The sequence below is a fragment of the Cucurbita moschata genome, unplaced genomic scaffold (assembly GCF_002738365.1).
Source record: "Cucurbita moschata cultivar Rifu unplaced genomic scaffold, Cmos_1.0 Cmo_Scf00019, whole genome shotgun sequence".
NCBI classification, from domain to species: domain Eukaryota; kingdom Viridiplantae; phylum Streptophyta; class Magnoliopsida; order Cucurbitales; family Cucurbitaceae; genus Cucurbita; species Cucurbita moschata.
In genome coordinates this window covers 4225709-4246419 of record NW_019268535.1, presented here as the reverse complement: position 1 = coordinate 4246419, position 20711 = coordinate 4225709, and the positions used below count along the sequence as shown (strand labels likewise).

Sequence of the window (20711 nt, the reverse complement as noted above, 5' to 3'; positions counted from 1 at the left end):
GTTACTCTACAAGATCTGTGAAGAAGCTTGGTCGAAAAACGTGATTGAAATCAAAACCTCGCGAAGTTGTCGAAGAATGGTAAGGAAGAAATAAACCTACTTCCGACACTCATAACTTGGTCTTTGATGGTGTTTAAATTCCAAGAAAAATAGTAGGACGTAGATGGAACGATAATCTACAACATTATTAAAGAAATCGAATTGATTGGATTTCGGGATTAAAATATACAAAAATGTAAAATCCAAGAAAAACTAATAAAAAATGGATTTGTTCATCTGCTAGGAGGAGAGAGGAAGATTCCGGTGTGCCACGTGTTGATCAATGAGGGAAAAACGCGTTGGACAGGTGAGGGACACATGTCGAAGCTTGCGTGGAGCAACTCGTCAGGTGTTGTGTGGAGCAATGTGACTCTAGTTCATCGGTGACATGCGACTTCTACAACCCACGATCCGACCCGTGATCCACTAACCAACCCGCAAACCGTTGAACCGACTAACCTGTGATCCAACCGAGCCGACTTGAACTGATTCAGCGACCCGCGACTGCAGGTTTCCCTCCTCACATGGCACTCACGTGTGAATCCTGCGAATAGGCTTCCTCTCGACACATGAAGGTGTGTGGCCGGCGCGTGTGGCTTAGTTTTTGACCCTCTTGTCGATTCCAATTCTAACCATATTTTTATGTGACTTAGAACCTAATTGAGGAAAATCACACTCCTTAGACACCCTATTTCTATGTGCTTGATGGAAGTTATCGCCCCGTTAAGCATGTGTTATTTTTCGTAGAATAATGTATGATGATTCTAGTGAAGTATTATGTGCCCACCCAATTAATTTTATTGAACTAGATATTATGTTAAGACTAGGAATTTATGGTCGAGGATAGCTTCTTTTAGACCTAACTTTCCCCTCGGAGCCTAACAGACCACCATGGTGTCAATAGCTTCGTGGGAGAACAAGGGTTTCTGATCAAAACTCGACTGGACCTAGCCATTTTTGCATGGGAAACGAGAGACTCACATCGTTCAACCCATTAGCTAGGTGACTTTATGGACCTGGGAGGTTTCAGCTCACTCCCTAGGTAAGACACCATATAGTCTCACACAACATGCATGAGGTTGCGCCTTATAGAGGGTCACCAGTCATTCTCAACACGACATAAGGAACTCTCAGGATTTAAAATAAAAGGACAGAGACTAGAATAGCCCCAAGGGAATAAAACTAGAACCATACGTTTTAGAGCCAATGAAAAGCTCGTGAGAATCTGTTACTAGAACACGATGAGAACCCACAAAGTAGATGGTTTACCGAGTATAATTTTTCTACTCATCCTTGCTACATTTTTCTTTCCTAGATTTGTGATGCTACGGGTCGAGAGAGAGTGTACTTGAGATATGTGGATGGCCACAGAGGAAATTGTACGTGTCCCGAGACATCAGTCTATTCTCTTTTTTGTACGGTAAACTTCCACATCTTTCATTGTCAAAACTGGTCAACGATTTAACACATTGTATTGATTTTTTTTCTTTTATTTAAATAAATGATTCTATGTATGATGTTTTTTCTAAGTATTTCTTACATTCACATTACACACATTGTCATTTTGAGTCACAACTTGTTAAGTTTTGGGTGGTGACGAATGTTGTTTAAAATACTACAAATTTCATAAAAAAATTTCAACTTAATTTACAATGGGATTTAGATTTATGGTATTTTATTTAATGTATTTTAAGTTTTAAACTTTTTTATTTACTCTTTTATTCAAGGTCTAAATTTATTTACAATTCTAAGTAGTTTAGGTTGTATAGGTAGAATCATTCAAGTTTTACATGATCAATCTTATTCGTGGAAATATGTTTTCATGTTTTAAATATTTGATCAACAAGATAATCCAAATTTTATTTTCTTTTAGGGTGAGTTATCATTTTGATGTTCTGGTACAGTTCTTCAATTAGTTGTTGAATCGAATTTTCAAGAGTTAAAATCATTTGTAATAAAATCAATTTGATTTGAAAGGTATTAACGTTTGTGATCTATATCTATACGGGTTTATGATGATTCTTAGATCCCATTAGTTATGATTATCATATAATATTAGATATCATTGTAGACAAATCTCTTTCAACTTTTACATTTAATTTTACATTTCATACATAAAATAGTGTATCTGAACCCGAAACTATAACTAGATTACTCAATCCAAACATAACTTAATTAATTAAAGTATTATTACATACATTAAAAGACCAAAAATTTGTATTCTTAGCGATTAAAAGTCGAAGTCTGATAAACAATTTTCATTACAAAATTTAAGATTTTAAATGTTCAACGACTAAATCATACATGCCTAAACATGCTAGCTGAGTCAAACTCAATTAAAATATTAGATGTTTGAACGTTGAACCCTGAACTCTAAACCGTAGACTTCGTACACGGAAGATCATGTGATATTGCATGCATGTTGAGAGGGTTGAAATCATGCCAAATTGTACGTTACAAACACCAAAATCAAGGAAGAAAAACGTTACCAGCGGCTGTTTGGCGTGGGGTTTGAGCTCAAAATTGGCAAGCAGTTGAGCATTTATGAGTATCTTCTTCACATTAACCTTGCTACTCTTTCTCTACATAAACATGTACAGAAAAACAGTAAAGGGTAGCCATAGAATGATGGAGTTTCGTTCAATTTTGATAGCAAGTTTAGTTCTTGTGTATTGCTTTGCAGAAGAGAGGCAAATATACTTAGTTTTAATGGAAGAAAGCTCAAACGAAGACCATCTTCTTCAAAACACACTAAAAAGCTACACAAAGCTTCAAAGCTTCAAGCACATAATGAATGGCTTTGCAGTGCACACAACGCCATCGGAGGCCGCCAAGCTAAGACAAGCCAATGGAGTGAAATTAGTGGAGAGAGATAGAGGAGTGAGAAAGATGACAACTTATACCCCTAAGTTTCTAGGGGTGCCCTCCAAATCAAGGGTATGTTCCAAGAAGACTAAAACTAGCCCTGATGGGGAAGGGATTGTTATTGGGTTTGTGGACTCTGGGATTGACCCAACACACCCAAGCTTTGGTTTTGATGATGGTTATGAAGATTTGAGGCTGTTTTGTGAAAAGGGTCGGTTTTTTCCATTGAGTTCGTGCAATGGGAAGATAGTTGGGGCTAGGTTTTTCTCGGAGGGGGCTCGAGCGGTTGCAAAGCTTAATTCTTCTGTCGATTTTCTCTCTCCATTTGATGCAGAAGGCCATGGGAGGTGCGTTTTTCATCGTATATATGTTGAGTTTGTGTTTGTTTGTGTGACAGTATTTGCTATTCAAGTGGTGTAAAAGTTTTCTATTTATTATCCTTTAGAAAATTAAATAAATTAAGAAGAATATAAAATAAATGGAAAGAGAAAAAAATAAAAAATATGATACTACATATCTGCCTATAATAAAAGATCAAATATGATATATATGGTAAACTATAATTCTCCATACTAAATATCCTTAACACTCTCATCTCAGCCATGTGGCGTCCATTGCTGCCGGGAATGGTGGAGTTCCTGTTTATGTTAATGGTTTTTTCTATGGATTCGCTAGTGGGATGGCACCACGTGCACGGTACATGCAAATTCATTCATTTATATATCTCATTATTTTTTATTTTTTTATTTTTCTTTCTATAAATTTTAGTTGAACAACTAATAGAATTTTTATCCTAAACTTTTAATTTTATCAAACTCATAAATTCAATAATAATAATATGTTTGGCATAAATTTAAATTTGATCAATACTGAATTACTTTTCTAAAACTAACAAATTTTAACAAAAATTGAGCTCTAACGTTGTTTTTCTTTGAATTTTTTTTTCAATTTATTTTCTACCGTGCATATGTTTTATAATTCATTGAAAGTATATGAGAATATTCTCTTTCGTTGGATTTGATCAACGATCAAAATATGTCGAAACAAGAAAAAGAAGTAAAAGAAAAAACTTGAGGGGAGAGATCTTTTGGAGCAAAGTAAGCTTAGTTTTTCAATTATGTTTGTTCTTATTGCAGTGAGATGAACATACATATCATTAGTATTTATAATGGAGAAACTGCTAACTAGCTTCCTAAACTTTCTCTTCAATTAAGAACCCTAACAATCTTCTTAATTCTTGGTCCACAGTTTGGCTACTACTACCAATTCTTCTATAGTTGCTCTATAAGTTAGTAACTTATTCTGCTAACTCTACCAACAACTATCCTAAAATTACTGTATAAGTTAGTAACTTAATCTACTAGCTCAAGTTTATTAGCTCACAATCTTCTCCGTAAACTTGATTTTGTTCGAGATTCTTCACTCCCAGCAATTCCCTTAACCCTTGCTAGGGCATTAGTTAGAATATCTGCATGTTGCTCTCTAGTGCATATGGACTCCACAACGATTTGTCTCTTCTCAACACACTCAATTTGTTGTGTCCGTGAAATATTGGATTCTTCATCAGTGCAATCGCAGATTTGTTGTCGACGTAGAGAGTTACCGGTTTTAGTTCACTTCTAGTCACTTCGCTCAACAAATTTCTCAGCGACAATGCTTCGCACGATGCTATAGTTGCTACCATGAACTCAGCCTCATAGGAAGATAGTGCCACAGGTCGCTGCTTCTGAGATTGTCAAGAGATCCAGTTTTCATTAATATGAAAAGCCATTCTTGCCGTGCTTTTTCTTTTGTCAATGTCTCCAGCTAAATCACTATCGATAAAACTGACTAGTTCTTCAGAACCTCGCCCTCTTTGATACTTCAACCCGTAGCTTGTGGTTCCCTTCACATAACAGAGAATGTGTTTGACCTCTTGATGATGCGTCATAGTGGGATTTTCCATATACCTACTTACTATTCCAACAACATATGAAAGGTCCGGACGAGTATGAGTCAAATACCTTAGACTTCTGATGCCGCGTCTATACTCGGTGGAATTCATCAAGCTTCCTTTAGCATCTTTCCTGAGTTGTAACTTTGCTTCCATGGGATACTTTGTCGGGTTGCACTCTTTCATCTTAAATTGCTGCAACAACTTCTTAGCATAAACCGATTGCTTTAGCATGATGCAATCTTTCATTTGGTCCACTTCAATATCGAGGTAGTACGTGAGTAATCCGATATCAGTCATCTCAGATTCTTTCATCATTTGCTGCTTGAACTCTTTGATGTCTTCCACACTTGTACCAGTGACGATCAGGTCATCAACGCGCATGCCAACTATGAGTGTTTCAACCTCATTGTTTCTTGTATACACTGCTTGTTTTTGCGAGCAATTCATGAAGTTTAGTCTATTTAAACTCTTGTCCAGATGTATGTTCCACGCCCTTGGTGCTTGCCGTAAACAGTAGAAGGTCTTTGACAACTTGTACACTTTGTGCTCTTTAGCTTTGATGACGAACCCTTCAGGTTGGGCAACGTACACTTATTCTTGGAGGTCACCATTTAAAATGCTGATTTGACGTCCAAGTGATGGACCTCCCACCCATGTTGAGCTGCGAGGGCAAGAATCAACCTTAAAGTGTCCATTCTAGCTACAGACGCGAAAACCTCCTCAATATCAACTCCTTGTCATTGCACGTATCCCTTTGCAATGAGCTTTGCTTTATGCTTGATGACATTTCCTTCACTATTGTTCTTCAACTTAAACAACGACTTCAAACTGATGGGCTTGTGTCCGATCGATAAGTTAGTTAGTGCCCACGTCTTGTTCCTCTCAATGGCTTCAAGCTCTTTTTGCATGGCCTCCTACCACATCGTCTCAATTGGTGCCTCATGGTAGGTTGCGACTCCTCAGTCGTGAGCAATACTAACTTGTCGGTATCCAATTCTTTTTCAAGTGTATTCGTATAAATTTTAGCAAGAGAACGAAACTTCTTTGATTCATCTTCAGTTGTGAATTCTCCTGAGCTCTTTAACTCTAGAGAGTCCATCACACCTTTCTGTGTCACCGATGATGACATGTGGGGACTTATTGATGTTGTTGTAGGGGCACTTTCTAGGTTTGTTGCGTCTCCCTCTTCTTCCAGAGTAGTGAACTCTGTAACAGTTGCTTGTTATCGCCAACGCTGCACCAATCCCACTTCTTCTCTTCTTCGAATACGACATCTCTACTTACATGAATTTTCTCATGTTGCGGATCATATAACCTGTGTGCCTTGGTCCCATCCTCTACGCCAAAATACATCATCTTTTGGCTTCTTTCATTAAGTTTCTTTATATATGGCTTTGTAGTCTTAACATGTGCTATACATCTGAAGACTCTTAGATACTCGAGTGAGATGTCTCATTGAACAATGCTTCGTAAGGGGTGCGAGTGTCCAGCGTCTTTGTTGGTAAACGATTTAGAAGATAAACTACATGTTGTATTGCTTCGGCCCAAAAAATTGTCGGGACTTGCACGCTCCTGAGTAAGCTTCTTGTAGTGTTCATTATGGTTCGATTTCTTCATTTGACCACATCATTTTGTTGTGGAGTGTACAGCGTAGTGAGTTGACACTTGATACCTTATTCTTCGCAAAAATTTGAGAAATTTTGAGATAAGAACTCGCCACCTCGGTCGGTGCGAAAGATTTTCAGCTTGTGATTAGACCCATTTTCAACGAGTCCTTTGAACTTCTTGAATGCACATAATGCCTCTCCTTTTTTTTTTTTTTTTTTAGCATGTACACCACATCTAACGACTAAAATTGTCAACAAGAGAAAATAATTGTTATCAGCAATCGATGATCGGGTGATCAGGCCACACAAATCTGCATGAGCCAGTTGCAGTGGTTGCTCAGCACGAGAGCTGGTTTGATCTGAAAATGACAATCTTGCTTGTTTGGAGATTTGACAACTTTCACTTAGTTGATTCGGGTGTATGATTTTAGGTAGCTCCATAGCCATCTTCTTCTCTCCCATCATTTTGAGTGCCTGAAAGTTCACGTGCCCAAGTCTTGCATGTCATAACCAAGCTGGGTCTGCAAGTGCCGTCAGTAGAGAGGTGGGCTGACTGATCTCCAATAGTATCTTGTACAGGTTATGCGCCCCTTTTACCTTCCATCAACTAAGTTCCATTTCTGTAACATCTTGATGAACGGACCAACTAACTCCACTATGCTTCTTTCTTCTGTTATCTGGCCAAGATTGATAATATTACTCTTCAAGCTTGGGATACAATATACCTTCGTTAGTAAACGTTGGTTACCGTTCTTGCACTGGAACAAGATGGATCCTTTGCCTTCGATTGGTACGATTGATCCATCACCAAACTTTACATTTTCTAATGAGCTTCTCATCAAGCTCCTTGAACTTTGTTTGATATCTGGTCATGTGGTTGCTTGCTCCGCTGTCAAGGTACCATATGTTTGTCTCCACTCGGTCTTCTCCTTTTGTGAGAAGGTTCGCCATAACCTTCTCTTCGTTGAGCATCAACAGATCGGGCATCTTCTCGGCCAACATTAGTGTGGGCTCTTGATCCTACGTGAGTGTGAGGTTTGCCTCCTTATCGCGCTTCTTCTTGCGGCACTCTATTGCATAGTGCCCATATTTCTACAAGAGTAACACTTGTTCATACTCTTGTCCTTCCCGGGGTTGGCATTGTCATGGGTTTGTGAGGTATTGCCACGGCCTCCTCTACCACCACGTCTGCGCCCATGACCGCTCCCAAGCCCACGACCTCTACATTCCTTATTGTGGTTGCCATGTCCATTCGTACATGAAGCAGAAGAGTCAGCCGCATCTTTCCTTTTTGTCCATGCTAGTATCTCCTCATGTGTGAGTAAGAGGTGTTTCTTCATCTCTTTGTCTTCATAGCAAAGAAGTCTCTCCTCTTGGACTTTAAGACGACTAACAACCTCCTCAATAACATGTTCTTGAGGTCGCCGAATTGCTCAATGGAGGTAATGATCTCATGAATCTTGGGGGAATAGCTCGAAGAAACTTCTTAACGATAAAGATCTCCTCCACCATGTCGCCTAATGAACGGATGCCGCTAACAATCGTCGTCAATTTTATGGCAAAATCGTCTATTGACTCACCGTTCTTCATGCGAATAGCCTCAAACTCACTCTTCAAGGTCTGCACCTTTGCTTCCTTGACACGTTCCACACCCACATGCATTGTTTGCAGCGTCTTCCACGTTGTCTTTGTCGAGTCCTTCTCTGCCAACATGAGAAGAACATCCTCCAGGACTGCTTGGTAGATGGCAGCAAGAGTCATCTTGTCCTTACGCTCTTCAACATCACCATGTTTGATGGCGTCCCACACGCTTGTGCCTGTAAGTTGACACGCATCTTGATCAATCATGCTAGTTACTCTTCGTGAGTAACGGGTACTAGAGCGTACATTTCCCTCCTTTCTACTCTTTATCGTTGTCACTTCTCCTTGGGTGGCTTGTATGGTAACAACATTTGTTTTGGCATCTTGGCTCTAATACCATATGTTGGATTTGACCCATGATCGAAATATGTCGAAACAAGTAAAAGAAGCAAAGGAAAAATTTGAGGGGAGAGATCTTTTGGAACAAAAAAACTTTAAGCGCTTAGCTTTTCAATTCTCTTTGTTCTTGTTGTAGTGAAATGAGTATACATCTCATTAGTATTTATAGCTAAATACATCTCATTAGTATTTATAGCTAAATACATCTCATTAGTATTTATAGCTAAGAAAGCACTATCTAGCTTCCTAAACTTTCTCCTCAAGTTAAGAACCACTAACAATCTTCTAATTAAAGCACAAAACTTGGACCATAATTTAGCAACTACTTTCCATAGTTGCTCCATGAGTGAGTAACTTATAATAACAATTCTCCTAAAGTTACTATATAAGTTAATAACTTATTCTATCTGCTCAAATTTATTAGCTCACATCTTTTACAATTTTTTGAACGAAAACTTGAAGGAAAAAATTACAACAAGATTTCAAGTTTAAGATTAAGATTATAATACTTATATAGGTTTGAGATGCAAAATTGATACCACTAAATAAATTCGGGCATTAAATTAGAGAAACAGTAAGTTTTTGTGGTGAGCTAGTTAGTAATTTGGTTAGAGTGATATTTGTTTTTGTGACAGAATTGCTGTTTATAAGGCAGTTTATCCAACAATGTCCACTCTAACAGATGTAGTTTCAGCAATAGATCAAGTAAGCTCTTTTCATTTTCATACAAAACTCTATTTCCAGTACCATTCATAATTCAAACTAATTTCTTCGGTGTTAAAAGTTTAAGAATCAAAATAAGATTTCGGGTCCGTTCATTTTGAATAAATCCAGGCAGTGATCGATGGAGTTGATATATTGGCATTATCGGTCGGACCAAATGAACCACCCGAAGAAGGACTTACCTTCCTAAGCATATACGACATTGCCATATTATCTGCTACGCGAGCTGGGATCCTTGTGGTTCAGGCAGTCGGAAACAACGGCCCAGCCCCAGCAACCGTTGTCTCGTACAGCCCATGGTCGGTCGGCGTTGCAGCTTCAGGCACTGACAGAGTTTATCCGGCCTCACTTCTTCTTGGCAATGGCCAGAAAGTTGGAGGAGTAGGATTATCTGGTATGTCACACTAAAACTACTTGCAACGATTTGAAAGCATTTTTGTGTAAACTAAGAGATGGATAGAAGTATGAACATATTCTCACAAATAAGTGAAGGCAATATTCTAACAAAAGTTTGTCCATCCCATTGTTTTTTCTTATTAAACTTCAAAGATTTAAACACATAACTACGTTCATAATCATTTAGTTTTATAATCATTTAGTTTTAGGCTTAAATTATGTTTATAAACCTGATTTTGATCTATTTTTTAAAAACATTTTAAGCAATGGCATTCAAGAAATCCAATGATCCGACCACGAACTCAACTTGTACTGTAAACATTTTACTTTTATTAAAAACAAAATGATCCGAACAAATCAATTTAGCCCAAAAATTTATGGTTGGATTGAATTGGATTCATTATTTAACAAGGGTTGTTTGACTTGAAAATTTTGACTACCCAATCAATTGTATAGTCTTAAAAATGTCCTATCTCGATCCCACCCAACCCATGAACACCCCTAATTTGAAGAGTTCTAAGCCTAAGCCAAAGCCAAATTTTGAAATAGGTGGGTCTAACATCTAACATCTAACCTCTTTGGTTTATACACATTTTTGTGGCTATATTTTACGGGATCTCTATTATAGTTCTCAAAGCAATTTTCTTAACAAAGGCTTTCCCCTATATTCTAAGCATCTATCATCTTCCTCAGGACCCACTTTTTTTCTACATAAACTGGTATTAGCCAAGGATGCAATGAACCAAAATGGGACAATGCCCAGTGAAGAGTGCCAATATCCTGAAGCTTTTGACCCAAATCTTGTCCAAAACAGCATAGTCCTCTGCTCTTTCTCTCAAGGATTCCTCAATGGCACCTCCTCCCTCGCAGCCATCATCCACACTGCAACGACACTCCGATTCATCGGGTTCGCTCTCATTGCAAATCCTAACTACGGCGATTTCATCGCTGAGCCCATCCCTTTCGGACTTCCTGGCATTCTCATCCCGAACGCATCAGATTCCCAGGTACATCTTTACAAAACATAAGCTAAGTTAAACGCCTACTTCAATAAAAAAAAAACATTAAGTTTACTGTAACTCATCAGCTTAAACTTTTGGATTGCACATGAAACAAACAGGCGATACTAAAGTACTACGAAGCAAATACATGCAAGGATGACAATGGAATGGTCAGTGAATTTAAAGGGAAAGCGGCTATAGGAGAAGGAAGAGTTGCTTCATTTGGAAGCCAAGCACCAACAGTGAGCAGATTTTCATCCAGAGGCCCAGATTATATGAACATGAACAGGACAGTAGCTGATGTGCTAAAGCCAGATATTCTTGCACCTGGCCACCAAATTTGGGCTGCTTGGAGCCCTCTCAGTGTCACAGAGCCACTTTTGAAGGGTGAGCTTACCTAAAGTTACTGTTCCATCTCTCATTTTTAATCACTCTTTGTTTAGTTCCCTCATAGCTTTTAAAATTTCAAGGCTAATCTTTCAACTTTCATTGAATTTCACCTTGTGAGAGCTCAATGAAAGTTGTAGCATGAAATTTTGAAAGTGAAGGAACCAAAACAGAAAGTAGATAAGAACTGAAGAACCAAAAGTAATCAAAAGACATATTTATGTAATATGGAAAGGGGAGAACAAGTGAATTGAAACATAGCTGCTGAATTAAATAGGTTACCAATTTGCACTGATGTCTGGAACAAGTATGGCAGCACCTCATATAGTGGGAATAGCAGCACTTATTAAGCAAAAGAATCCTTCTTGGACTCCTTCCATGATAGCTTCTGCAATGTCAACAACTGCCACAAAGTATGATATGAATGGAGACCTTATTCAGGCTGAGGGATTCAACATTCATCGTTTATATCCTTCTACTCCCTTTGATTTGGGCGCTGGCCTTGTCAAACCGACCAACGCTTTGGATCCAGGACTGGTCTTCCCAGCAGGTAAGTTCCAATGATACACACTAGCTTTTCACTACATGGTAAAATGTGTTTTTTGACAATCTCAAAACTACTTGAAAACACTTTTACCTGGTTTTGGGCGCGGGACTCTCCGTTAGTAAAGTACTTTACTGAAAAACGATATTCTTCGAGTGTCGCCTAACCAAAGGTCACATGTTCAAATTCTTGGTTGATCTTAGTAATAATAAACTCTTGATGTCTCAAAGTTTAGCTCTTAGGTAGGCACAGACTAAAAACACTATTCCCTAAATGCATCCACACATGCCCTTGAAAACACACAAACCAAACCATTTCAACCTGCAATGAGATGGGACTCTACGTCTAGGTCTTATTCCATCTCAAACTTAGATTAGGAAGAGTGCCCTTGAACTACAGATCAATCATAATACACAATACAAAAAAGAAATCAATTCTTGACGAGAACGAAAAAGAAAAGGGGAGGGGAAGAGAAGATTCAAGATAGTCACTCAACTCCATATCTCGTGAACACAGATTCTTCTTTCATTTTCAATTCCTTTCGTGCATCTTTTTTTTACTATCTCTTTCCTAAGATAGGTCATAGGTCAGGGGTAGGGAGAAGGGCTTCTTCAACTTTACAACCGGAATAAGGAACCTTAGAATGAACCCTACCTGTCGAGCAAAAAATGGGATTAAGTTTTTACGACCAGATGATATTCCAGTCAGTTATATTTGCCATTTTTCAACATTTTGTACCTGTTTTTTTATTCCCGTGTTCTTATAAATGTATCGATTCAGTTCTCAACATTAGGCAACAGACTCAATCCAACCCTAAAACATAAAGAAAACTAACATCTTCCTGAAACAGAATATGAAGACTACATAAACTTCTTGTGCTCATTACCTGGGGATCCTGCTGTCATAAAAAATACCACTGGAGGACAGTGCAACGCCTCTGAACCACAGCCACACCCTGCAGATCTGAACCTTCCTTCAGTCACAATATCATCACTGGTTGGGCATCAGGTGCTGCACAGAAGAGTGAAGAATGTAGGAACCAAAGTGGAGACATACGTGTGGTCAGTGATCCCACCAAATGGGACAACAATCAACATCAATCCACCATGGTTCACCATAGCACCAGGAGGACTCCAAAACTTGGAAATACAGATCAAAGTTACACAAAAAATGAATCACTTTACCTTTGGGGAGATTATTTTCACAGGAAGTTTAAACCATATTGGAAGGATCCCTTTGTCAGTTTTGGCTGTTTCTGTATCCTAAAGTCAGGATTGATTTGTTCTTTACAACTGAATGTCAGTTTCTAGACGTAAAGCAATCTCAAACGATGGATTTTACCAGTATAAAAATTGGCAATCCACTTTAGGATGGTTAGACATCAAATAGACTCTATCAAAGTCCGAAGTTGAAACTCATCTAAAGTCCAACCTAAAACCCAAAATAATAATTTTTGAAGGTCGTGAGCACCACAACACTAGGATCTTTAAAAGGTTGCAAGCCAGACAGAGACATGGAGAGAATTTCACATGTGCAAAAGTGTTGTGACACAACATGAAAGAATCGTGGGTAAGTTCTTTTGCATACATGAGGGGAAATCAGTCATTCTTTTATCCCAAAAAATAAAAATAAAAAATCATGAGTATTCATGTAAGGGCAGATTAATGAAAAACTATTCAAGGAGTATGTCACAATGTAATTAGTAGTTTTACACCATTGAATGTATCTGAGAGAAACTACAAAAGTATCTTGAGTTTGTATCTCATGATTATTAGAACGAAATGCTGGACTTCCGAATTCATATCCAACAGTAATTAAGATGCAAACCACATTTGACAGCCTCACTGAACAATTTTTCTAGATTATGATAATTCTGTGAGATGTTCGTAAAGTTGAGAGAAAGGGAAATGGAAGAACCAATCCCAGTTTTCTTGGGGAGTGAGAATTTTTTTTAGTCACCTTACATTAAGGGTTTAAATAGCCTCAACAGGTATAATAACACCACTGTTTGGAGCTACCTTAAGAAGGTCATTAGAAAGTAAGGACCAATTTCGAGTGATCGTGTGTGACACTTCCTCTAGAATTGAAATGTTTGTGTAGGAAAAGATGCAACTCATTAAGGATGAACCAATATAAATTCTGGTGTTTCCATTCAGACTATGAAGACTTTCCTATAACATCTCTTTTGATGTTTCAAAGACAGAAGAAAGTTTGTATTAAAATGAAGTTCCGTTCTCTTTTAATTTGTGGCAAGTTTTGTACCATTTTCTAATATAGAGAATACTCCTCTTTTACTTTGGGTCTGTCATCCAGAAAACCCCTACTTGTCTCTTCTTACAGTGAATAAAGAAAAAATATCACAACATCGAAAAACATCACCAAGAAACTAAAGAAGATTGCATAAACATGTCATGATCAATTCTAATGACATAAATCTTCTATTACCACTCTATCAATCTGAATATTGAAGTTTAACACAGCTAAATGGGCTCTTCAATCCAGTTGGTCAACATTTTGTGTTTCATAATTTCACAACAAATGAGCCTAAACTACAATGGAAAAGTAGACTCAAATCAGAAGGTGAAAAGCACGTTACCCTGTCCAGCACATACACTCTTTACACCGTGGATACCTATAAACACTCCTTCCTTTGGGCCTTGTAAAGACGTGCTTGGTTTGCCTAACTGCTTTCCTAACTCTTATCTCAAAAATTCGCCATTCTATAGTGTTGTTCTTTGAAAATATGCTTGCAAGCCTTCGTTTGTTTGGTCGAATCGTTGGCATCCTTCCCCCACCGTAGTATATCCGATAACCGGATACAAGAGACGACAACTGACTCCCAGAATCTGTCATTGCAAATGCATTGGCAGCCGTGCAGCCTATGTAGTCCAATGCCGCCAACTAAAAGAACGTAAATCCATCATTCAACTAGTACGTGATAATAAGACAACAAACTACTTGAAACCTTTTCATATTAGGAGACAAGAACTTTCACATCAACACTAAACTGATGAAAGGACATAGAGACAAGATAATAATCCAGAAACATAAATTACAACTTTCTCGAGAACTAAGGAAGCATTGCAAAAAATATGCAAAGAACGAGTACATAACTTCAAACAGGCAGCAAGTTTGAACAACAATTTCTCATCTATGTGCTATTCAACATAGTGAACGGATGGACAGGTTCTAAAATAGAAAGGACATGAGAACTGACGTTCTGTTCAGAGTATTCTTGTCAGAGAAAATTCTCAAGAGGATTACTTACCGAAGTTGATCTACACGAGAACAAAACTAATATTCCAGCTAACTTCCATATCAAAAAACATTGTTATAATAACATCCTAACTGATTGATAGTGACAAAAGCGTGTTATTACCTGAGAAGAAAAGTTCATAAAAGGTTGAAGCTCTGATGTTGAAAGCAACTTCTCCTTTGTGACCAAATTAGGATACAAGCTAGTGAGAGCAGTCAACCTTGAACTCCCTCCATATATCTGTGAGCCTGCCACAAATATCTTTGTCTTGCGTTTGAAACCAAGAGCAGCAAGCATAAGTACTGCTTCCTCTGGTGTCAAGGGGCAAAGACCTTCTGACCTAAGTTCAGCAGGAGAAGGCAATCTGTAACAAGAAACCATTTTAGTTAAATCATATTCCAATACATAAATAATAAATGCCTCATTTCGTTTTAATGAAATGGGACTTGCAGACTCAGAGAGATTTTGGAGGAACTTATGAGCAGGAGAAAGGAAGAGGAAATTTTTTACCATTTGTGCAATTATGATTATGATTCGCAGTCACTGGATAAAAGAAAAAAGGAAAAAGGAAATGTTGAGGGAACATTGAAAAGAAAACAACTTGATGGGTTGGGTAAATTTATTGGCTAGATATCAGATCGTCATCCTCAATGGTAAAGTTAAAACGACTATAGCCAATTATACATATGATGTTTATGATAAACAGTTAGAATGCCACGGTCATAAATTAAAAACAGAGAGAAGAGAGATCAAATACAGGCATAACACAACGCACAAATGTAAAATTCAGTCATCAAAAATCACACAATAAACAATAAAAGCGGAAAGGGCACCACTAGGTTTGATATCGGTGTAACGGCCCAAGCCCACTGCTAGCAGATATTTGTCCTCTTTGGGCTTTCCTTTTCGAGTTTCCCCTCAAGGTTTTTAAAACGTGTTTGCTAGGGAGAGGTTTTCACACCCTTATAAAGGGTGTTTTGTTCTCCTCCCCAACCAATGTGGGATCTCACAATCCACTCCCTTCGGGTCCCAGCATCCTCGTTGGCACTCTTTCCTTTCTCCAATCAATGTGGGACCCCCGCCAAATCCACCCCTTCGGGGCCCAGCATCCTTGCTGGCACATCGCCTCATGTCCACCCCCTTCGGGGCTCAGCCTCCTCGCTGGCACATCGCCCAGTGTCTGGCTCTGATACCATTTGTAATAGCCCAAACCCACCACTAGCAGATATTGTCCTCTTTGGGCTTTCCCTTTCGGGTTTCCCCTCAAGGTTTTTAAAACGCGTATGCTAGGGAGAGGTTTCCACGCCCTTATAAAGGTTGCTTCGTTCTCCTCCCCAACCGAAGTGGGATCTCACAATAGATTTGAACATATATTGGAACCTTAATAAGTGAAGAATCATTTTCTTTTTATTTTTTTTGGGCATGACAAGCGTGCAATCAAGAATAAGCAAAGAGTGGGAAATCTAAATCTCCCGTCTAAAATAAGCTGGTGGTGGAGTGTAGAAGTCCGACTGAAAGATGTAGGCCTCAAGGGTAAGCCATGATGTTAATACAAACAAGGAAAACGACATTAACAATAGGTAAATAATGATTGAAATGGTTGTGATCCTCTTGCACAAGCACAGAGAACAAATCAGAAAGATGACTGAACCAAATCACAATACGTACTTGGTGGTTTTCTGGAGAAGAGACAATGCTGGGAAATGGATTGCCCGATATGCTTCCAACTCTTTTCTTTCTTCTTCTCCTCCACCAAATTCACAAAGAGAATGAGCTACCATATCAATCTCAAATCTCAAATGTAGAGATAGGTATCTGGAACCTTTCGGAGAGCGAGCTTTGTTTCCATTCATTGTTGATTTTGCAAATGGACCAACAAGGTGTTTATCCAATGGCCCTGGGTAGCTTTCTTGTTGACGTAGCCTTTGAAGAAGCAAAGCACCAGTTTCTTGAATTTTAGGAACAAACCTCAGAGCATGAAAATTGCATCTGCAACGAAGTCTCTAGATGGAATACCCGAATCAGGAATATGAAGCAGAAAGAACAGCTACATAACTAAGAAATATGAAAAAAAAGACAATGATCCAACATCCATTCTCGTAAAACGCAAGAAGCATATAAATAACAAGGATGTCCACGCCAAATTACCTGTAACTCAAATGATAATGGATCAAATGCCAATCGATTACCAAAACCCAGAAAATGCACGACCTTATTCTTATTTATAATAGGAAGAATGTTTTTCAAGTAAAAACTTGGCTTGGCCTCTTTAACAACATCAGCATCCGTTACCTGCAGAGTCATTAATATTATCAGACAACTGAAAACACACACATAACTCATAAGACGAAGGAACGTAGGAAATAGATCAACTGAAAACTTACCACACTTCCAATCGCTTCCAAATCTAAGGATCGTAAATTATCTGGAAGTTCTTTCACTATATGGATGTCAGGAGTCATGTAGTTAATAAAATGTTCCTCCTGGTAGATATCGCTGAATTGACTATGATATTACAGAATCTTGTACCATCAATTTTCCATCCAGAGAAATATATAACAGAAAAATGATGCTTATTGACTGAATAATGAATGGCATGATAAATACAATGAGGACAAAGCAGTTCAGTTAAAGAGAACATCATAAACTTTTTATTAAGTTGGTTTCTATAATCACTATATCATCACAAGAAAAGGGAACTTTCATATTTTTGTAGCCAATGAAACATAGAGCTCTTGCCTACTCCATCCAAATTAGGAAGTGGAATTAATACAATGAATTCAAAAAGTATCAAGCCTCTCTTGTTCGAAAGAATCGAATGTAGGATTCCAATAACCTTTATTGCATGGCCTCAGAAAAAAAGTCGACCAGCCAGCCGCAGCCTTCTATTTTTTATAGATAAGTTCATAGCAGCCACATTAACTTCCAAATTAGGAGCAGTTTTACAATTTTCCCCTAAATCTTAAAGCGATAGAACGAAAAAATGTACGTCTGAGAAAGACTTGCTGACCCTTGTTCACAATCAATCAGCCACCAAAAGGAACTAAGCCATAAATCCAGCAACAGAGCATAAACTTTTTTAATGAACAAGAAACTTAACAACATAGATGCAAGAATTACATAAAACTTGTAAGACAGAATCTAGAAGAGGAAAGAGCAATCACCTCACATCTTTCCAAACGCTACTATACATAAATCTGGGAACAACCAAAGTTGAATTAAGTAGCCGTGCCAGAACAACAGCATTGCAAACCTTGTTCATACAGGAGAAGGAACAATAATCAGAATTAAACTACTAAAAGTTTAAACACTCATAATTATCAGAAAAATCACTCACAGCTACTCGCTGTTGATTCATTCCACCGTTTGCAGTAACCATAATGTATCCATTATTTCTCTCTACTACCATTAAAATCAGAACAAAAAATTGATTGCATTAAATTTCAATCACATGAAACGTATTATAAATGCACATGAACTGAGAAAGATTGAATCACCGCTCGACTCCCAATTGCGTTGATCAGCACAGGGCTTCCAAGCAGATGAAGCAAGCAATGGCTCTTGCCATAAGTCCTTCGGCTCAGGTTTATTTTCTCCCTGCTAAGAACAATTAACTGACGAATTAAGACAGCAAATCCCACAGAAATCACAGTGGCTAGAACGAAAAATTATCTTGGAGTGTACCTCCGCCAATGCATGAGCGGCCAAAGCCAACAATCTACCATAGTTACCCTTTGGCCATTTCCTTCTACCAGCCTTCCGCTTTCCCTGTTAGCATAATCAACAATGAAAACTTATATAAGAGAACTGTAAAAATCGTTCACTGGACTGCGAATTGAGTGCAATTTAGAACTAACAATACATGCCTGAACTGAAATCTTCGGGGAAGAAACATTCCCAGGAAGTTCAGGATTGGAATTGGCCTGGTTATCATGATGTTCTTCAATTATATCATCTTGCTCTTGTAATCTCAAAAGCATGACCCAATTCACCAAGAAAAACATCCCGACCAACAAAATCAAAATCAAAATTCCTTTGAATCGCGTTCTCTGGTACCACACTATCCCCGCCCTCTTCTTTACCCGCCTATCGACTTTCAGTTTGTGCAAGCTCTCATTCGACGAAAATCCGAAAAGCTTGAACCCTGAAAACGAAGAAGCGTGATGAACATCACCGGAGGATTGATCAAAGCTCCCCAATCGACTCGGACCGAGGCGGGGAGAATGAGTCGGTGAGGCTTGACGATTCCTCGGCGTGGTCGAGCCAGAACGCACATGGCTAATGCCGACTCTGCTTTCTGGCGAATCGGAGCCTTCCTCATCAGTAACTGGCTCGTCAACGAGGCTGTTTCGCTTGAAATTAGATCCCATTACAGAGATTGGAAGGTCATCCATGGAGGCCATATCTCTCGGAGATGATGACGGATCCAAGTTGGATCCGAGAAATCGGAATGAGAGGGAGAGAATTCAGGCTTTTATGGGAACAAAAACAATTGGTAATTGCTAATTTTAAGGTGAAGTAAATTTTAATCAGTCAAGTGTCCCATTTGAATATCAAAATTATGCAAAGTTGCAACCTAGCTTTGAATCACAATATCATTCTTTCCCATCCCATTATTTATTTATCAGATTTTTCATAGATGAAGTTTGCGTGGAAGGTTGTGATAGCATTTGCTATTCATTCTTTATGTTCCAGTTGAAAATTGCAATCCAAAGTTATCCACCGCTAACAAACGAATATTGTTCATCCACTCCTACTAAATATTGTCTTCCTTGGCTTCCCCATTCGGGCTTCCCCTCATGGCTTTAAAAAGCGTATGCTAGGGGAAGCTTTCCACACCCTTATAAACGGTGATTTGTTCTCCTCCTCAATCAATATGGGACATCACAATCCACCTTCTTTTGGGCTCAGCGTCCTCGCTGGCACTCTTTCCTTCCTCCAATCGATGTGGGACCGCCCCCAAATCCACCCCCTTTGGGGCCAGTGTCTTTACTGGCACACCGCCTCGTGTCTACCTCCTTTCGGAGAAAAGGCTGACACATCGTTCGGTGTCTGGCATCGTGTCTACTCCCCTTTAGGGAACAGCGAAAAGGCTGGCACATCGTCCGATGTCTGGCTCTGATACTATTTGTAACGACCTATATCCATTGCTAGCAGATATTGTCCTCTTTGGGTTTTCCTTTCGGGCTTCCCCTCAAGGTTTTAAAACGCGTCTGCAAGAAGAAGGTTTCCACATCCTTATAAATCATGGTTTATTCTCCTCCCAACTAACGTGAGACATCACATATCCTCACCCTAATTACATAAAATTTGTTGTTTTGAATACAATTGTGCATTGGTCGCAATAACTGCATTAACTTTGAGAATTATGACCACATTGGTCTCTTTCACACGTCCTTATAGTTACAATTCACTTGCTAAACATATCTACTACACTTTTGTACGTCGAATTTGTAACGCGTCTGAAGAAATTTAAAAACATGCAATTTAACTAAATAGGTCAACAAAACAGGAAAATGACATCAGTCTAATGTTTTCTAGTTCCCATAAACTAGGAGTGTCTTAATACAATTTTAAACCAAAATTAACTGAAAACTGTTTTAAAAAAATAAGAAAAACATAAAGCTATAATTTGATAGGTAGCAAATGCTATTTATAGTAAAAAGTTAGTAGAGATAGATATTTATACATAGGAGGTGGTTATAGCTAGGTAGAGATATATTTGGTAACTATATATCTTTAGCCAGTGCTTTGAAAATGTACCATCTTTATTTATTTTCTTAGTTACTGTACGTATTTGAAATCATCCATACAAAACCTTTAGTCAATATTTCTTTGTTTTCTCTCTTTTGTTTTTTTGTGTTCACTTAGATCAAGTGTGGGTTGTTGTGCGAGTAGAGAGGAAATTTCAAAGATTGGAATGGAGAAGTTTGATGGATTCGATTTTAGTTTCTGGAAAATGCAAATTGAAGATTAT

At 38.4% G+C, this 20711-nt stretch overlaps 2 protein-coding genes and 1 long non-coding RNA gene across 8 annotated transcripts; 2 read left to right on the top strand and 1 right to left on the bottom strand.

The window, feature by feature from the left end:
* The first annotated feature begins 343 nt into the window (after nt 1-343).
* Nucleotides 344-860, top strand: LOC111457181. The gene is made up of 2 exons (XR_002712880.1): nt 344-614; nt 693-860. It is a non-coding gene; the product is annotated as an uncharacterized LOC111457181 (long non-coding RNA).
* Nucleotides 861-2320: 1460 nt separating this feature from the next.
* On the top strand, nt 2321-12795 carry LOC111457007 (subtilisin-like protease SBT2.4). Its single transcript, XM_023099111.1, has 8 exons — nt 2321-3251; nt 3505-3600; nt 9063-9132; nt 9262-9544; nt 10240-10553; nt 10667-10934; nt 11212-11484; nt 12329-12795. The coding sequence occupies exons 1-8, from the start codon at nt 2584-2586 to the stop codon at nt 12742-12744; spliced, it is 2388 nt and encodes a 795-aa protein (XP_022954879.1). The 5' UTR covers nt 2321-2583; the 3' UTR covers nt 12745-12795.
* LOC111457008 (O-fucosyltransferase 2-like) lies at nt 10156-19278 on the bottom strand. Of its 6 annotated transcripts, none has more exons than XM_023099114.1 (13): nt 18601-19278; nt 18419-18502; nt 18232-18334; nt 18072-18136; nt 17899-17987; nt 17119-17239; nt 16883-17026; nt 16403-16737; nt 14858-15098; nt 14075-14379; nt 12365-12489; nt 11217-12132; nt 10156-10559 (listed from the first exon to the last, which is right to left on the bottom strand). In XM_023099114.1, the coding sequence occupies exons 1-11, from the start codon at nt 19135-19137 to the stop codon at nt 12483-12485; spliced, it is 2031 nt and encodes a 676-aa protein (XP_022954882.1). In that variant the 5' UTR covers nt 19138-19278; the 3' UTR covers nt 10156-10559; nt 11217-12132; nt 12365-12482. The 6 variants fall into 6 exon arrangements, with proteins under 6 accessions (XP_022954882.1, XP_022954883.1, XP_022954881.1 ...); XM_023099115.1 differs by having other exon boundaries at nt 11217-11640; XM_023099113.1 differs by having other exon boundaries at nt 11217-12489.
* Between the last annotated feature and the right edge of the window lie 1433 nt (nt 19279-20711).

Bases quoted from the DNA above. Each gene is read 5' to 3' on its own strand.
- LOC111457007 (XM_023099111.1), top strand. From the start codon at position 2,584: ATGAGTATCTTCTTCACATTAACCTTGCTACTCTTTCTCTACATAAAC. The intron at 3,252-3,504 runs GTGCGTTTTTCA...CTCTCATCTCAG, and splicing joins GATGCAGAAGGCCATGGGAG to CCATGTGGCGTCCATTGCTG. The intron at 3,601-9,062 runs GTACATGCAAAT...TTTTTGTGACAG, and splicing joins GGGATGGCACCACGTGCACG to AATTGCTGTTTATAAGGCAG.
- LOC111457008 (XM_023099113.1), bottom strand. From the start codon at position 19,137: ATGGCCTCCATGGATGACCTTCCAATCTCTGTAATGGGATCTAATTTC. The intron at 18,335-18,418 runs GTACACTCCAAG...AATTGTTCTTAG, and splicing joins CCGCTCATGCATTGGCGGAG to CAGGGAGAAAATAAACCTGA. The intron at 17,027-17,118 runs GTAAGTTTTCAG...ATGACTCTGCAG, and splicing joins TGGAAGCGATTGGAAGTGTG to GTAACGGATGCTGATGTTGT.